This window comes from Mesocricetus auratus, unplaced genomic scaffold (genome assembly GCF_017639785.1).
Source record: "Mesocricetus auratus isolate SY011 unplaced genomic scaffold, BCM_Maur_2.0 Super-Scaffold_100004, whole genome shotgun sequence".
In the NCBI taxonomy this organism is placed as follows: domain Eukaryota; kingdom Metazoa; phylum Chordata; class Mammalia; order Rodentia; family Cricetidae; genus Mesocricetus; species Mesocricetus auratus.
Genome location: NW_024429189.1, coordinates 85817278 through 85831002, shown reverse-complemented (window position 1 = coordinate 85831002; position 13725 = coordinate 85817278). Strand labels below are relative to the sequence as shown.

General features: G+C 48.7%; 1 protein-coding gene across 2 annotated transcripts in view; it reads left to right on the top strand.

The window, feature by feature from the left end:
- Dnajc17 (DnaJ heat shock protein family (Hsp40) member C17) overlaps positions 1 to 13725 on the top strand; it is a 35671-nt gene that overhangs the window by 16114 nt on the left and 5832 nt on the right. The window contains exons 2-10 of one of the 2 annotated variants that reach the window (XM_005064731.4): positions 7367 to 7436; positions 7711 to 7769; positions 8024 to 8111; positions 9487 to 9572; positions 9807 to 9903; positions 10429 to 10472; positions 11489 to 11566; positions 12048 to 12128; positions 12650 to 12760. In XM_005064731.4, coding sequence (XP_005064788.1) covers positions 7367 to 7436; positions 7711 to 7769; positions 8024 to 8111; positions 9487 to 9572; positions 9807 to 9903; positions 10429 to 10472; positions 11489 to 11566; positions 12048 to 12128; positions 12650 to 12760 — 714 coding nt within the window. The remainder of the gene's footprint in view (positions 1 to 7366; positions 7437 to 7710; positions 7770 to 8023; positions 8112 to 9486; positions 9573 to 9806; positions 9904 to 10428; positions 10473 to 11488; positions 11567 to 12047; positions 12129 to 12649; positions 12761 to 13725) is intronic. The other variant, XM_013121536.3, reaches the window with a different exon arrangement.

The window sequence follows — 13725 nt, the reverse complement described above, 5'->3', positions numbered from 1 at the left end:
GGTGGATCTCTTTGAGTTCTAGGCTAGCTTGGTCTACAGAGCAAGTTCCTGGCTAGCCAGGGCTAAATATAGTAAGGCTATGTATCAAAAAGAACAGGAAAGAAGTTTGAAGTCACCTGAGACCTTGCCATTCTGGAGCTGTGCCTGGTAATGGTTGCACAGGGGGGACGGGGACGGGGGGGGGGGGGTGGGGGGGTGGGGAGAGGGTGGAAGGCGCCTGGCTGGAGAGACCAGGAGAGCTAGAGGAAACCTATAGATAGGTAAAAATGAGTCCCCAGTAGCTTGTTGTGCTTGGAGTCCTGCTTTAGCCTACGTCCTTACACAGTGACACCTGTTTCCTTCCGGACAGCTCCTCTCCTTCCCAACCTGCCCAAGCTTGAGAAAAGTCTGTTTGGTTGAACTCTTTCCCTTTTTGGTGTGTGTGTGTGGGGATGCTGGGGGTTGAACCCAAGGTGTTTGTTTGGTTTGGGTTTGGTTTTTGGAGACAGAGTTTCTCTGTGTAGTCCTGGCTGTCCTGGAACTACCTCTTGTAGACCAGGCTGGCCTTGAATTCACAGAGATCCTCCTGCCGACTCTGCCTCCTGAGTGCTGGGACAAAAGGCATGTGCCACCTACCCTCTGGTTGAACCCAAGGTGTTATACATACTAGGCAAGTGCTCAACCAATGAGCTACATCCTTAGTCCTTTGTTGCATTTTAAAAAATTATTTTATTTATGAATTACTTGGGAGACAGCAGATGGATCTCTGAATACAAAGCTAGCCTGGTCTACAGAGCGAGTTCCAGGATAGCTGTTGTATAAAGAAGCCCTGTTGAAAAACCATAGGAAATACATATTTTTTTCGGTAATATTTTTGTATCTGTGAGTATGGACTCACTTGTGCAATTTTGTGTGTGCCTGGATATAGGAGAGAGAGAGAGAGAGAGAGAGGGAGGGAGAAGCAAGCTCCTGTAGGTTCCAGGGATCAAACTCAGGTTGTCAGAATTGCTTGGCAAGTGTTTTTGTTTTTATCCAGTAAGCTGTCTTGCTGGTTAATATTGACCTTCTAACTTGAGTATAGTCAGCCTTCCCTCCTTATTTGCTGCTGGGGATTGAACCGAAGCACCCTTGCATGCTAGGCAAATGTTCTACCACTAAGCTGTATCTGCAGTCATTCATTTTTTTTTTCCTTTTGAGAGGTTTCACAAAGTTACCCATTCAGACTTTGAAATGTATTTTGTCTTTATGAGACAGGGTTTCACTTTGTAGTTCTGAGTCCTGGAACTCAGAGATCTGGCTTCTGAGCACTGAGATTAAAGGCATGAACCATGACACCCAACTATGCCTTGAATTTTTAATCCTTCTGCCTCAACCTCTGAAGGCCACCAGGCCCAGTTTGAATAAGCAGCATTGAGAATTGAGACCAGATGACTTTAGGAGAGTTGAGTTTACCTGGTGACAAATTCTTCAGCTACCAGTCATGTTAGGAGGGCTGGACAGAGCTGGGATCCAGTTTGTAAGAAAGCACCAAAGTCCAGGCCAACTGGTTCACAGTCAAAAGTAGCCTGCCAGCTTCAAACCCAGGGCAGGCTTAGCAGCTAAATATAGTAATAACTAGTTAATCCAGACAGGCATACTTGGCTAGCATTCTTAGACAGTGGGAGTTGGTTCTTGGCCACTTTGGTCGATCTCATACTATTCCTAAGCTCTCTGCTATTTTGGTTAGAGCATTTCAGAGCTTCTGGGGGCCAGCCACAGACTGAACTTTAGGACTAGCTCCAGCAGACTTGAAATCATTCCTGGCCACCCAGACCATGCAGATTGGGGTCACCTGTGTGCTGGGTCCATTCTCAGAGTTCTGCAGGTGGTCTTGCTCCTGAATGGATGAGGACGAAGTTTGAGAACTTGTTTTTTCTTTGTTCATTTGTCTGGGTTTTTAACACTGTGTCACTTTGTAGCCTTGGCTGGCCTCTGCCTCCTGATTACCGGGATCAAAGGTGTGTGTCACCACACCCAGCGCTTCCTTTGTTTATGAAACTATGGTTCAGGCTGGCCTTGAACTTGCTCTTTTATGTAGGGTTACCCTGAACTTCTGCTGGTGTAGGGTGATCCTTCTGCTTCAGCTTCTCAGATGCTAGGATCATAGAGATGTGCCGGCACACCATCTTTGGACTTAGGAGCTTGTACGGAGTGTTAACACTGTTTAACCTCTCTAGTAGCCTAAGGTGTCGGCACTTTAGAGCTGGAGTCCAGGTGAGATTCAGTGATTTGCCTAAAGTCTTGCTGTTAGTATAAAGAAGATTCTGAATTTGGAAATACATGTCACAGTTCTAGAACCTTCTCTTGCTGAAACATGTTGCCTCTTAGAGTAGTGTGGCAAGAAGGCCTATTTAAGTTTTTTCTTGTATTATTTAAACTAACTGTAGAATGTAAATATCAACTGTAACCCTTTTTTGTGTATTTTTTGTATTTTTATCTGTCAGGGGTAAAGGAATGAATGGGCTGGGATTCATTAGTGTTTCATTGGAATAGGTTTTGTGTATGTGTGATCCCAAGGCCTTGCCCATGCTAGGTAATCATCTGCCACTAAGTTCTATCTCCAGCTAGAATAGGTTTTGTGTATGTGTTATCCCAAGGCCTTGCCCATGCTAGGTAATCATCTGCCACTAAGTTATATCTCCAGCTAGAATAGGTTTTGTCCAATATAGTAATTGCATATTTTTTACTGATGAACTTTGAGAAACTGGTATAATGAGAGCTTAGTTATTATAACTATGTACTGAAAATAATTAAGTCCTCATTATCCCAGTTTCTTCATGTGTTACATGAGGGTAATAATATCTACCATGGGGATTTTTTGTTATTGTCCTTGGTGATTCTTTTTTTTTTTTTTTTCCGAGACAGGGTTTCTCTGTGGCTTTGGAGGCTGTCCTGCCTTGGTGATTCTTAATTGTTGAATTTTTAAATAGTTTATTTATTTTTACTTTATTTGCATTGGTGTTTTACCTATATGTATGTCTGTATAAGGGTTTCAGATCTTGGAGTTAGAGACAGTTGTTAACTGCCATGTAGGTGCTGGGAATTGAACCCAGGTCTTCTGGAAGAGCAGTTAGTGCTCTTAATCACTAAACTATCTCTCCAGCCCCTGCTTTTCCATTTTAAACCCAAGCCAGGTGTGATGGCGCACATCTTTGATCCCAGCACTCGGGAGGCAGAAGAAGGTGGATCTCTGAGTTCGAGGCCAGCGTGATCTACAGAATGAGTTCAATACAGCCAGGGATACAAAGAGAAAACCCTTTTCTTGAAAAACAAGAAAAGATAGTAATAAAACGATTTTAAGTGTGTGGGTGTTTTGTTTTGCTTGCATGTTATGTCTGCTTACCATGTACCACCACTGTGTCTGGTGATCTCTGAGGCCGGAAGAGTGCCTGGAACTGGAATTACAGATGGTGGGAGCTGCCTGACATGGGTGCTGGGAATCGAGCCACCGTCCTGGAGGAGTGGCAAGTACTCTTAGCTGCTGAGCCATCTCTCCAGCCCCAGTGTTGACTTCTTAGAGAAACAGTTCCTTGGCCCATATATTCATATTTTATAGTTTAGGATCATAGGTTAGTTATAATAAACATCCATGGTGCTCAATCCAAAAAGTTCTTTACAGTCCAAAATCACTCTGAAAGGTACCACCAAATTTTTCATGGAATTATAATAGAAATCTTGATACACTTCCTTTCCTGGTTTACCCATACCAGACTAAACACGAATGAATGCTCTTCTCAGCTGTGGAGAAGGGATGGCATGTCAGTCAGCAGCACCCAGGTTCCCAAGTGCCCTTCCCAGCCACCCTTTGGGTTAGGGGAATGGAGATGTGTGAAGCACAGAGAGGCCTCTGTGTAAGTCTTAGATAAGCACAGGCTACTACTTCGTTTTGTTTGGTTGGGTCGGTCCCATCCCGTCCCCCCACCCCCACCCCGAGACGGGAGCAGCCCTAAATGTCCTGAAACTCACTCTGTAGACCAGGCTGGCCTTGAACTCACAGAGATCCGATTGCTTCTGCCTCTCCCGAGTGCTGGGATTAAAGGTGTGCGCCACCATCACCTAACTAATTGCTTTTATTCTTTGGGAATTTAAATGATTTTTACTTTCTGTTATGAATAATGCTGTGAATTAACAGCAGCACTAGAGACATTGTATGATTTTCTAGATTCTAAAATCATACTGGGCTGACTGGGCTGAAGAGATGTCTGAGCAGTTGTGTGTGTGTGTGTGTGTGGGTGTTTGGGGTTGGGGGGAATCTGACATACAAATAATTTTTAAAATCTTAGACTCTTAGAACAGGTCTTGCTTGCCAGGCATGGTGACACATATTTATAGCCCTATTACTTGGATCCCGGCTCCAGGTACATGGTTATTGTGAGGCCCTGTCAGAAAAACAAACAAACAAGGAGCTGGAGATGGCTCTGCTGGTAAGAGCCATCTGGAAAGCCAGACTAGCCCTGGCAGGTGTGGGTGTGGGATTGGCCAGCAGGTGGCAGCACAACCCTACAGATTCTGGGCTCCATGACAGATTCCAGAGGTAGTTTGTGTCAGGTACCAGCCTAGCAGCCTCTCCTGCCTGCCTGCCTTTGAAGTCCTCACTTGGCTAACTTGAGTGTAGAAGTTGTATTAGTTCCCTCTGAGAAATCAGGAAGTCAGAGTGTTGAGCTGCTCCTCCAGGAGTTTAAGCAGCAGGCAACCTGTACAGAACACAACTGAGAGGCAGAGACCTCAGAAGCAGAGGCAGATTCTGTACTGGTTTAGTGGAAACATCTAAGCAGGCCATACGGGAAAGAGCCTCTTGGTTTACTTGCTTTATTTTATATGTATGAGTGTTTTTCCAGAAGAGGGCTGGGGGTTTGTTGGGGGTGGGAGGAGGAGGGGAGGGAGAGGGAGCTGGGATTGGCATGTGAAGCAGGCTTGTTTCTAATTTAAATAAAAATAAATAAAAATTAAAAATAAATCAGGATCCCGTACAGATTACACAGCATAAGAGTTCAAGTAAGTAAAATCATAAACATCTTTTTTTAAACAAAACAAACAAAAAGAAATGCTAGAGTTTGACCTGATGGTACACATGTATAATCGAAGCACTTGAGGATCTGAGGCAGGAACAGGTTAAGTTTAAGGTCAGCATGGACTATAGTTGTAAACTCAATCACATCAGACACTGTTGGGAGAAAAAAGAAAGAAAGCACCCCCATCTACCCCCATCCATCCATCAATCTAGAGATAGCCTTTTTGGGGGACGGACAGAATCTCTGGAACTCACCAGGTACCCTAGTCTTGCCTCAAACTTGAAACAACCCCTCTCCCTTAGCCTCCTAACTGCTTGGTTACGGGCCCAAGCTATCCCTGCTTGTCACTTTCTCAGAGCTCTTCTGATCAGATGTCTGTAACTGTTTGATTGCTTTTAGATGTATTTAGATGTATTTTACTCATGGGAGTGCTTTGCCTGCACTTATGTCTGTGAACTACATGCATGCCTGGTACCTGAGAAAGTGGTGAGGCTCCGTGAGAGCCGGGACTCAAACACGGGTCCTTCACAAGAACAGGTGCTCTTAACGGAGCCGACCCTCCAGCCCCCTGGTTGTTTTATTTATTGATTTATTTTCTTTTTAAAATTGTTATTTTTGTTTCATGTGCATCGATTGAGCGCTCTGCTAGGGCCAGGCCCTGCCTCTCTGTTGGGCATCAGTGGTAGCTCCCTCTAGCCTGCATGTCTGTCTGTCTGTGTGAGGTGTCAGATCTCTGGAACTGAAGTAGCAGACAGGTGTGAGCTGCCATGTGGGGCTGGGAATTGAACAGGGGTCCTCTGGAACAGCAGCCTGTGCTCTTAACTGGTGAGCCATTCTAGCCCCTTGATCCCAGCTTTTATGTGGGTGCTGGGGATCTGAATTCAGATCTTCATACTTGTGCAACGGCATTTACAGACTGAACCATATCCGCAGCCCCTATAGTGGTTATTTTGTTTGTTTTGTTTCAATTTGATTTTGAGATAGGACCTAATGTAGCACAGGCTGGCTTGCAACTTGTTATATAGCCCAGGATGAACCTTGAACTCTTCATCTCCTGCTTCTGCCTCCTTAGAGCGGGTCTTACAGACATTTACCACCACACCAGGCTGTTGTAATGTATTTAATGGGCCCCCTGGTGATAGAGGCTTTGCTAGTTCCACTAACTGTTGCTGCATCGATCATCTTTATATATTATTTTGTCATTACTCTCAAGTTCAAATTCCTAGCCTAAGTCAAAGAGAAATATATTTTAAAATGTAAAGATAAAGTCACCGAGATGTCTCAGTGAGTAAAGGCACCTCCCTGACCATCTGGTTTTCATCCCCAGAACCCACATGGTGGAAGAAAAGAGCCAACTCCACACACACACACACACACACACACACACACACACACACACAGGGCTACAAGATAAATTAGAAATAAATAGCCAGGCATTGGTGGCATACACCTTTAAGCACTTGGGAGGCAGAGGCAGGTGGATCTCTGTGAGTTTGAGGCCAGTCTGGTCTACAGAGCGAGTTCCAGGTCAGGCTCCAAAGCAATACAGAGAAATCTTGTCTTGAAAAACCTAGATAGGGGGCTGGAAAGATGGCTCAGAGGTTAAGAGCACTGACTGCTCTTCCAGGGGTCCTGAGTTCAATTCCCAGCAACCACATGGTGGCTCACAACCATTTACAATTCAGTCTGGTGCCCTCTTCTGGCATGTAGACAGAACACTGTATATGTAATAAATAAATGCATTTTATTTATTTGTTTGTTTGTTTCGAGGCAGGGTTTCTCTGTATTGTTTAGGAGCCTGTCCTGGAACTAGCTTGGTAGACCAGGCTTGTCTCGAACTTACAGGGATTCACCTGCCTCTGCCTCCCGAGTGCTGGGATTAAAGGTGTGTGCCACTAACGCCTGGCAATACATCTTTAAAAAAAAAAAGAAAGAAAGAAAAACCTAGGTAGGTAGGTAGGTAGGTAGGTAGATAGATAGATAGATAGATAGATAGATAGATAGATAGATAGGTGATAACGTAGCCTAGCAGCTAAAGTTTCTTCTGAAAGGCTGCTGTGGCTTCCATGCCCACCACAAGTGTGTCTAGTAGCTGTTTGCAAGTGGCTATGTTGAGAGCAGGGTCAAACGCTGAGACTAAGCGCTCTGCCTTTCTGTTGGGCATCAGTGGCAGCTCTCTCCATAGCCTTCACCTTCTTTGTTACAAGTGTCATGGTGGCTATTAAAGGGAGCCACAGACTCTTTTAGGTGTCATGGGATTGATCACCACATCTCTTGGGAAGGCATTCCTGTTGTCCTTCAGAGAGGGTGACAGATTATGTTTCTGACTCTTCTAGGTAAAGAAGGCATACAGGCAAAAAGCACTTTCCTGCCACCCAGACAAAAATCCAGATAACCCCAGAGCAGGTGAGGCCCTCAAGGACCGGGGAGGAAGAGGCCTGCTCACCTGACGTGGCTCTCTGTGTCTGCGCTGTGGGTGTAGACACACATGGTCTGCCTTGAGCAATGGTTCAAGGGCATGGCTTCCTATGTGTGGTGTCCAGTCGGTCGTGGATGTACTTACCATTCGCTGTTGGCTGCCGTGTGCTGATATTGTCTTCCTTGACGTAGTCCCCTGAGGAGCACACGAGCATCGCTACCCAGCTTCATTTTATCCTGTCCTCTTGCTTCTCTTGTGTAGCGGAGCTCTTCCACCAGCTTTCCCAGGCCTTGGAGGTACTGACAGACGCTGCAGCCAGGGTAAGTGGCACCTCCTTTACCTGAGTCGTGCCCAGTGATTCGAGACTGCTGCTAGCTTCCGCATCCCCAATCTCATGCACGGGGCCGGCTCTGCTAGCTAGGACGTGAGAGACCCCAACCCTCTGCCCTGTGGAGCAGTACTTGTTGCCCAAGCCCTGGCAATCCTGATGACTGGGTTGGGGAAGGGGCCAGGAAGATGCCTGGAGCTTTCTTTTTTCTCTGACTGACTCTGCTCTGTTATCCTTTTTTTCCAGGCCGCATACGACAAGGTGAGGAGAGCCAGGAAGCAGGCAGCAGAGAGAACCCAGAGACTCGATGAGAAAAGGAAGAGAGTAAAGCTGGGTAGGTGGCCTTGTCAGGTTGGTGAGCCTCCGGCTTCCCTTGTCAGGTTGGTGAGCCTCTGGCTTGCCTTGGCCCTGGCCATTGGTCTCCCTCACTTGTCTTCTTGGAGCCTTTGCCCAGGTCCTGCCAGAACTGTCTGGGAGGCTGGGTCCTAAAGGCACTCTCAGGAATGATGCCAGTTAGGAGATTTACTATTAAATTTAAGAAACTGAGGGTTCAGGAGCCTGCCTGAGTAAGGACTCCCACTGAGTTTGGTAGGTGAGCTGTGTTCACCTCCAGGCCAGGCTAGCTCTTTCCCACTGACTCCAGCCTCTTCCTGCTGAGTCTCCACTCTGGGAAGCTTCCCCAGAGCTTAAGCGAGCAAATTACAGCTCTCTCACATGTATTTATTTAGTGTGTGAGTCTGCACGTGCATGCCATGGAGTCCTTGTGAGGTCCAGAAGGCAGCCTACAAGAGCTCGTTCTCTCCTCCCACCTCAGCAGCCCAGTACAGCCACTTTTCATGAGTTTACCAAAGAAACAAATGGGCTAGCCGGGCGGTGGTGGCACACGCCTTTAATCCCAGCACTCGGGAGGCAGAGGCAAGCGGATCTCTGTGAGTTCGAGGCCGGGCTGGACCGATAGTCTCCGAAGCAATACAGAGAAACCCTGTCTCATAAAAAAACAAAAAAAAAAAAAAAGAAAGAAACGAATGGGCTAGGGTAGAACATTTGCCTAGCATGGACAAGATCAAACCTGGGCTGGGAGGTGGAGGGATACAAGATAATAAAGTGTAGGCAGGGAGGGAAGCTGTGAACCCTAAGTCTGAAAGAAGGGTTTGTTACAACAGCTGGCTGGCACAGGGCTTGGGGTGTGGGAGTGTACCCATCTGCCTATCTGAGCAGAGGCCACTGGAACTGGGGCCACAGTGACGTTGTCAGAGGAGAGTGAGGAAGGAAACAGTGAGAACCTGACATCAGTGATGGGAACTGAATCAAAGCCAAGGCATAGCCAGGTCAGGCCGTGGTGCCAAACCCCAGTGACAGGGGCTGGCAGCTCCACCCACGGGCATCTTTGACACAAGGCCCTGGGCTGCTGACACAGCACCCACCTGTATGTGCTCTGCTCACTTCATGGAGAGAACCTGCTTGGTCAGTGTGAGCTGTTTTAATTCTTCCAGTCCCATGGCTGCTTGGCTGGAGCCCATATCTCTTCTGTGTATGTCCCTTTGCAATGTAGAGTAACTGGGGCTGTATGGGCCCAGCAAGACATGGGTGGGGTTACTGTGTGGTGCTCATCTTGTTTGAGGTGTTGGGGAAGCAGCCAGAGCTGTGGTGGGCTCAGGCCATAGTAGACATGCAGACTAGAAATTGCACCATTCAACCCTTGTGCCTAGACCTGGAGGCCCGGGAGCGGCAGGCCCAGGCCCAGGGGAGTGAGGAAGAGGAGGAGAGCCGGAGCGCCACAACACTAGAGCAGGAGGTGAGCACCCACATCCCCTGGCCGGAGGGTCATTGCAGCGGGGGAGGGACCTGAGTAGTTGTTGTGTGGGGACAGCTTGCTCCTTTTGTCTTGTGTGGGAGCTGGGCGATTTGTCCCACCCACAGGTTGCTGAGCCCTAGCGTGCAGGTGGAACCTCCCAGGGACCTTCACAAGTGAGCCACCCTGGCATTGGATCTGCACACAATTGTCACCCTCCGCTCCCCCGCCCTGCAGATTGCGCGCCTTCGAGAAGAGGGCTCCCGTCAGCTGGAGGAGCAGCAAAGGCTGGTCCAGGAGCAGATCCGCCAGGACCGAGAACAGAGGCTGCGAGGTGAGAGTGCACGCTGTCCTGTGTCTCCTCCACAGCAAGTGTACCTCGTGGGACTGAGCGGCCATGCTTGCTGCTTCACGGAGTGGCTGTAGAGGTTCCACCTACCCGAACCCCGTGAATACCCACCCCATGGTACTCCACAGCACCCTGTTGTGACACACCAGCTTGTGGGAGCCTGTGTGCTTTTTACAAGTCTCAGTCCCAAGCAGAGGGGGCTCTGTTTTGGAGCAGATTTTGAGGGGAAAGGCCTTGGGGTACTTGGCCTCAGTGGAACTGAATGGTCTGTGTGTCTGTCTCTGGCCCCTACAGTGTGTTCCCAGCTTTTCATTTGAGAGAGCTACTAGATGACCTTCAGGAAGTGGCTGAGCAGGCTGCCCAGGGATGGGATGGGATTGCATCCGCCTCCCACCAGACATTGCCCTTGGATATGAGTAGCCTTTATAGGTCAGGCCCTGGCTTGGTGCCACCTCTCCTTTGGGAGACCTTGAACTCTCTGAAATTTTTCTTATCTTTTTTCCCCAATAGGAAGAACAGAAAATATTGAAGGCCAGGGAACCCCCAAACTAAAGGTGAGTCTGCATGATCGGTGATCACAGCACAGTGGTTCCCAGTAAGACTAGGTGTTTCCTGTGGGAAACCAGCACCACTATCGCATCCTTCCGTTGACCCAGGCCTGGACCCTCCCACTGCCTCTCAGAGCTCATCACATCAGGTGGGTGTAACATCCATAGAAGCCCATTGAATGGGTTCTTCTTTTCCCCGAGACAGCGTTTCTCTGTGTAGTCCTGGCCATCCTGGAACTCACTCTGTAGACCAGGCTGGCCTCAAATTCAGAGATCTGCCTGCCTCTGCCTCTGAGTGCTGGGATTAAAGGCATGAGCCATCACCGTCTGCTTTAGATGGGTTCCCAGAGTGTACAAAGTGTCACTAAGACTAATCAGGCTGCCTCCCCCTCAGTTTCCACAGGAGGCATAGTTTGGGTAGTCTTAGTTTCCAGAGCCTGGAGAGCAGCAGGGGTCTGCTCAGAGTGCATGCTCACTTGTAGAGTCTGATGGTGACAGAGGGTGTGCTCACTTGTAGAGTCTGTGTGGCTGATGGTGACAGAGGGTGTGCTCACTTGTAGAGTCTATGTGTCTGATGGTGACAGAGGACAAGCTCACTTGTAGAGTCTGTGTGTCTGATGGTGACAGAGGACAAGCTCACTTGTAGAGTCTGTGTGGCTGATGGTGACAGAGGGTGTGCTCACTTGTAGAGTCTGTGTGGCTGATTGTGACAGAATGTGTGCTCACTTGTAGAGTCTGTATGGCTGATTGTGACAGAATGTGTGCTCACTTGTAGAGTCTGTGTGGCTGATGGTGACAGAGGGCGTGCTCACTTGTAGAGTCTGTGTGGCTGATTGTGACAGAGGACAAGCTCACTTGTAGAGTCTGTGTGGCTGATGGTGACAGAGGGTGTGCTCACTTGTAGAGTCTGTGTGTCTGATGGTGACAGGGCAAGCTCACTTGTAGAGTCTGTGTGGCTGATGGTGACAGAGGACAAGCTCACTTGTAGAGTCTGTGTGGCTGATGGTGATGCTGTCTTTTAGCTAAAGTGGAAATGCAAGAAGGAAGATGAATCCCAAGGTGGCTACTCCAGAGATGTCCTCCTGAGGCTTTTGCAGAAGGTACTCTGCTGACATCTGCCACTTCCTGTCATCGCAGACCAGAGAGCTCAAATGCCCCTGTGCTTCTAGTGTGGCTGCCTACTCTTTTCTTGTCTGTCTCATAACCATGGGTCAGTCTAGAGATGCCGCTGGCCAGTTCTCCCATCATTTGTCACGTGACCCTTCTTCCCTGTCTAAGCCTAGCCCTTGGCTTGAAGTTCAGGGTTAGCTGGATGTGCAGGGAGAGGAGGTGTCTGTCTGGAATGAAGCCCCTCCTCTTCCTGCTTCCAGGAGCTGAGACAGCTGTGCTGCGCACTTGCCTGGTCTCAGTACGCTGCCCATCTCACCTTTGCTGTCCTGTATACCTCAGGAAATGAAAGCAACTACTCTCCAACCTTGCTTCTCTGGGTCCCTAGTAGTAATTAATCCCAGGGTTGGGCTGAGGTAGAATGGGCTTGCTGTGTGTCCAGGTATACTTACTGTGACTCTCTTGTCTCCACAGTATGGAGAGGTTCTCAACCTGGTGCTTTCCAGAAAGAAGGCAGGCAATGCCATAGTGGAGTTTGCAAGTGTCAGGGCTGCGGTGAGTGCTCTATGGGGTTTGGGGGCCACTGACAAGTCCTGTCATTCTGGGCAGGGGCCCAGTTTCATGGCCCCACACTGCCAGTAGATCTTTAGGCCAGTCCTAGAGTTGGATCTCCCCAAAAGGTCTCCTGGCTTCAACATTGCATGGGACAATGCTCTGACTTATTTCACTCTGTCTGGCTCCGTACCACACCCCCCACCCTGCACCAGCATGTACCTTCCCCTGCTTGCACCAACATGGTCTCCCACCCTGTCCCAGCATGGCCTCTCCACCCTGCCCAAGCATAAGCATGGCCTCCCCACCGGAATATTCTTTTTTGTTTCTCCAAATCAGAAGGTGCATTTCCTCCACACTCCCACAAGAGTCAGAACTTCAGCACAGCATTGTTTGCAGGATGCTAAGGTTGCCTAGATCTGCTGAGAGGAGGCCTGAGATGTTGGTTTTTGTCTTTCTTGGGGTAGAGAGAGCCCCTTATGGCTAGATCAGATGGGACAGAGACTAGATACTCTGTTTGGCAGGAGCTGGCTGTCAGAAATGAAGTGGGCCTGGTGGACAACCCTTTGAAGATTTCCTGGTTGGAGGGACAGCCCCAGGGCACAGTGGACCCCAGTGACACAGGATTAACAAAGGTAAAAAAGCCAGGAGTCACCCAGCTGGATCTGCTTGGGGTCTGGGACCTTCTTCAGCCACTTTCTCAGGCCCTTTATTACCAAGTCCAGATAAGAATAGAATGGGGTGGGTGGGCTTCCCAGCCCAGGCAGGAGGGCTGACTCCCTGCTCTCCCTGAGGTGCCAGAGCCTCTTATCCTAGAGTCCTTCCTTCCTTCCTTCCTTCCTTCCTTCCTTCCTTCCTTCCTTCCTTCCTTCCTTCCTTCCTTCCTTCCCTCCTTTCCTTCTTTTCTTTCATTTTATGTTTGTTTGTTTGTTTGTTTTGGAGATAGGGTTTCTCTACATAGCCCTGGCTGTCCTGGAACTCTATAGGCAGGCTGGCATCAAACTCAGAGATCTCCCTGCCTCTGCCTTCCAAGTGCACCACCACCCGGCAGGTTTTTTATTCATTTTTTTCTGGCACTGTATCAAACCCAGGGTCCTGCTCATAGTTAACCCATATGCTTCCACTGAAGTACACCTCTAGAACTACACAAAAGTTGGCCCACACCAGACATGGTGGCACATACCTTCAGTCCCAGCACCCAAGAGGCAGAGGCAGGTAGATCTCTGAGTTGAAGGCCAGCCTGGCCTACAGAGTGAGTTCTAGAACAGCCAGGATTACACAGATAAACCCTGTCTTGAAAAACCAAAAAGAAATAAGGAAGTTGTCCCTTGCTTACCCTTCATGTGTGTGTCTCCTGTTGGAGCTCTCATCCCTACCTGGGGGGGCTTCTGCCTTCTGCTCTTGGTCATGGTGTAAAGGATCTGGAGACTAGGCAATCTAGTGTTGGGTGAAGAGGCCAGAAGGCAGGTGACTAGAGCGACGGTGTCAGGGGTGTCTCCACTCCCGACTCACAGTGACTCTGACGGGCACGTCTCCTCTAGAGAGAGCGCTGTGTCCCTGATAGAACCTGGAGCGCTCTATCTGCCAAGTCTGCCCTTCC